Raw genomic sequence first — 4,623 nt, forward strand, 5'->3', positions numbered from 1 at the left:
GGGTAGGAAGGAGTACATTGGATTACAAGTGTGGTTCAGCTAAAATAGAATTTGAGGTGGGAGATGTTCCAAGTGTTGGGAAGCGGCTCTCCGGATAGTTTTTCCAGGCGATAGGCTCCCTTGCCGACCTCTTTAAGTACTCGGAAAGGTCCTTCCCAGTTGGGCGAGAACTTGCCTTCGTGCTTGCGGGCTTTGCTAGCCATCCTCCACACGAGGTCTCCTTTGTGAAAAGAACGCGGTTTCAGCTTGGAGTTGTACCTTCTTACTGCTCTCAACCTGGTCGCTAAGTCCCGGATTCGTGCCTTTTCCCTTGTCTCGTAAAGGAGATCGAGGTTTGTGGCCATGCAGTCGGCGTTTATCTGTGTGTCGTGGTGTTGTTGTCGGATTGGGGGTTCCCCGATTTCCACTGGTATGACGACATCTGTTCCGTATACTAGAGTATATGGTGCTTCGTGGGTCGAAGATTGGGGGGTGCACCTATATGCCCACAATACTTCGAGTAATTCTTCTGGCCATTTGCCTTTGGCTCCATCTAAGCGTTTCTTTAATTGCCCGAGGATGATCTTGTTGGCGGCCTCAGCTTGGCCGTTGGTTTGAGGGTGTTCGACGGAGCTCGTTATGTGGGTAATGTTCAGGTTGCGGTAGAAGTCAGCGAGGCCCTTGTCTATGAACTGCCGACCATTGTCGGTTATGATTGTGTGGGGGATTCCATAGCGGCAGATGATGTTCTTCCAAACGAAGCGTTGGACTTGGTTGGCCGTGATGGTGGCAAATGGCTCTGCTTCGATCCACTTGGAGAAGTAGTCAACCGCGACAAGAAGGAACTTGACTTGGCCTTTCCCTGCTGCAAAAGGGCCGATTATGTCCATCCCCCATTATGAGAATGGCCATGGTGAGGAGACGTGGTGCAATTCTTCCTGGTGCATGTGTGTAATCGGTCCGTGCTTTTGGCATTGGACGCATTTTTGGACGTACGTGGTGTAGTCTTCTTCCATTGTGGGCCAGTAATATCCGGCGCGTAATATCCTGGCGGCCATGGTTTTGGGTCCTGAGTGGTAGCCGCAGATGCCTTGGTGTATTTCTTGTATGACATAGTCGGCTTTTTCCTTAGTTATGCACTTGAGCAGGGGCTTGCTGAAGCCTCTTCTGAATAGTTCGCCCCCAATTAGGGTGTATCGCGCCGCTTTCCGCATCCATCCTTTTTCCTCGTTTGGCGGGATGACTCCTGTTTCTAAGTATCTGATGAAAGGCTCCGTCCAAGTGTTGGTGGTAGTAATGCTTAAGCATTGGTTTTGTTGCTCAATGGAGGGTGTGGTTAGGGTGTGTTGGAGGAGTGACTTGTAACGACCTTTCTTTTTGGTACTGGCGAGCTTTGAGAGAATGTCTACCCGGGTATTGTCGCTTCGTGGGACGTGTTGAATCTGGAAAGTGTCGAAGTGCTCGATCAGGGATACTACCATGTGGTAGTATTGTGCGAGGGTGGGATCTTTGATTTGGTACTCACCGTTGAGGTGTCCTACGGTGAGCTTTGAGTCTGTCTTGCATAGGAGTTTACGTGCGCCGACGTCTTGTGCTAAATTGAGGCCGGCGATGATGGCCTCGTACTCAGCTTGATTGTTGGATGTTTTGAAGGTGAAACGTAGAGATTGTTCTATGAGGACGTTGCCGGGTCCTTCCAGTACTATTCCGGCCCCGGCTCCTAGCGGGTTTAAGGAGCCATCTACGTGCATGGTCCACCAGGTGTCACAAGGGGCTTGCTCTTGAAGGTCATTGGCGAAGTCTGCTAGGCATTGTACTCGGATGGGTCCATGCGATTCGTAGTGGATAGTAAATTCTGACAGTTCGATGGCCCAGGAGGATAGCCGACCAGCTAAATCAAGTTTTTGCAGGATTTTTTGTATGGGATGGTCCGTTCTGATGATGATTGTGTGTGATTGGAAGTATGGTCGTAGGCGACGTGCTGCTGTTATGATTGCAAGGGCTACTTTCTCTACCATTTGATATCGCGTTTCTGGGTCTTGGAGGATGCGGCTTGTAAAGTATATTGGATGTTGGGTGTTGTCCCTTTCTTGGACGAGTGCAGAGCTGATGGCGTTTGTTGACGCAACTATGTACATAACAAGGGGGAGGGAAAGATCGGGTTTGGTCAGGACCGGGGGGGTGGTGAGGAATTGCTTCAGAGTGTTGAAATTTTGTTCGCAGGTGTCATCCCAGGTAAACTTTATCGACTTCTTCAGGAGTTGGATCATTGGTTTGGTTTTGTCTGCCAGCTTCGGGAGGAAGCGCGAGATGGCGGTTAGTCTGCCCACTAGTCGCTGCACCTCTTTGACATTCGCGGGGCTTCTCATGTCGATGATGGTTTGACATTTTTCGGGGTTGGCCTCGATTCCTCGTTGCGTGAGCATGAAGCCCAGGAATTTCCCGCCGTCTACTCCGAATGTGCATTTTTCAGGGTTGAGCCTGATGTTGTACGTGCGCAGGGCTTTGAAGACCTGCGCTAGGTCCGAGGAGTGTTGTTGGGCGTTGGGGGACTTGACGATGATGTCGTCGACATATACCTCTACCGTCTTGCCCAAGAGTGGCTGGAAGACTCTATCCATCAAGCGTTGGTATGTAGCGCTGGCGTTTTTGAGACCAAAGGGCATGACTCTGTAGTAAAGGTTGGCTTCCTCGGTTATGAACGCGGTTTTGATTTTGTCTTCGTCAGCCATGGGTATCTGGTTATAGCCGGAGTAAGCGTCTAAGAAGCTCAGTAGGGCGTGTCCTGCGGCCCCATCAACGAGTCTGTCTATGCTAGGTAATGGGTAAGCGTCCCGAGGGCAGGCCTTGTTCAGGTCTGTGTAATCTACACACATGCGCCACTTCCCATTGGGTTTCTTAACTAGCACCACGTTGGCGAGCCAGGTTGTGTATTGGGCTTCACCGACAAAACCGGCCTGTTTTAGTTTTTCGACCTCTGCTATAGCTGCTTGTCTTCTACTTTCTCCAAGCTTCCTTTTTTTCTGGGAGATGGGTTTTGCGTTAGGGAAAACAGATAGCCGGTGGGCGGCTATCCTAGGGTGAACGCCGGGGAGATCGGCCGCCGACCAGGTGAAGAGGTCAGCGTTCTGCCTGAGCACTTGCTCTATGTGGTCTACCTCTCCTTCAGGAAGGGAAGTTCCAACCTGGAGGAAGTGGCCTTGTTGTTCGAGTGGGAGCTGCCTTGTTTCGCCCACGGGTTCGAGGCGTGTTTCGGAGTTTATTCTGGGGTCCAAGTCATCGCCGTACAGAGTGGGGTGGGCTTGGGATTGTTCAATGTTGTGGGTTGTCAGGGGTGGGAGTGGGAGTTTCAGGCTTGCCATGTAGCATTCTCTGGCTGCGCGTTGGTCGCCATGTACTGTGATGATGTCGCCTTCCGGGGATGGAAACTTCATTGCAAGGTGCGGGGTGGATACTATGGCACCCAGCGCGTTGATGGATGGACGGCCAAGGAGGATGTTGTAGGACGTGTGGGCGTCGACGACCAAGTAGCGAATGGGAATGGTTTTGGTTTGCCTTCCCTCTCCGAACGTTGTGTGAAGGTCGATGTACCCTTTGGTGGGGACTCTCTCACCTGAGAATCCGTATATGGGCTCATTGTGAGGGGTTAGGTCAGCGAGGGGTATTTGCATCTTGTTGAATGTTTTCCAATACAAGATGTCCACGGAGCTCCCTTGATCAATGAGAACCTTCTTTACCGCAAAGTTCTCGACTTCTACAGTTATGACCATGGGGTCGTCTTGGTTGGGGTCGGTACCCTGAAAGTCAGAGTCTGAGAAAGTGATGGGCGGCATTCTTCTTTGCGTTCGGCTAGATACTACGTGTATTTGCTGGACGGCTCTCAGGTGCCTCTTCCTCGATAAGGAGGACCTCCCTCCTCCTGCGAATCCCCCTGATATTGTATTGATCGTTCCTCGTAGGGGGGGTCTGTCATCTGCTCGTCGCGGTTGCGGCTGCGGTGGTTCCCTTTGTTCCGCGTTCTATGCTCTGGCTGGCTCTCTCCTGGGCTCTCTGCGTTCGACTCTTTGGTCATTGCATCGCTCGGTCCGCCTGTTATCGTTCCTGTCGTAGCGGGGTCTGGATGGACTTGCCCCAACTTCTCTTATATAGTGCCTTAGATGTCCGGCTCGGATGAGTTCTTCTATTTTGTCTCGTAGAGTGTCGCATTCGTCGGTGGTGTGGCCATTGTTGCGGTGGTAGTGACAATACTTGCTCAAATCTGCGTTGGGCGGGTTTTGATACTTCCTGGGTGGGGGGAGGAGCTCCGCTTGCAGGACTTCATCGAGTATGCGGGACCGGGGTGCGTTGAGGGGGGCATAGTTCGAGAATTTTGCTGGTCTGCGTTCTGAGGAACGGTTATGGTCCCGTGGAATGGGCTCTTTGTTGGTCCTTTTGGTCTCTGTCCGCGCTGGGGCGGGTTGGGCGTTGTTCTGGTAACGTCTCATGTCTTCAACCCTTATAAACATGGCCGCTCTCTTGCGAAGTTCCTGCATACTCAGGGGGGGCGCATTGCCAGCTCGTCGGCGAAAGGTCCCGGCCTGAGAGAGGTCATCATGTACATCAAGATGAGGTTAGGGGTGAGGTCCTTGATCTTCATGGCGATGG

At 52.0% G+C, this 4,623-nt stretch overlaps 1 protein-coding gene across 1 annotated transcript; it reads right to left on the reverse strand.

The window, feature by feature from the left end:
* Positions 1–875: 875 nt before the first annotated feature.
* Positions 876–3,812, reverse strand: LOC114171275. Its single transcript, XM_028056410.1, has one exon. It carries the CDS (start codon positions 3,810–3,812, stop codon positions 876–878), a length of 2,937 nt encoding a protein of 978 aa, XP_027912211.1.
* Between the last annotated feature and the right edge of the window lie 811 nt (positions 3,813–4,623).

This window comes from Vigna unguiculata, unplaced genomic scaffold (assembly GCF_004118075.2).
Source record: "Vigna unguiculata cultivar IT97K-499-35 unplaced genomic scaffold, ASM411807v1 contig_173, whole genome shotgun sequence".
NCBI lineage: Eukaryota > Viridiplantae > Streptophyta > Magnoliopsida > Fabales > Fabaceae > Vigna > Vigna unguiculata.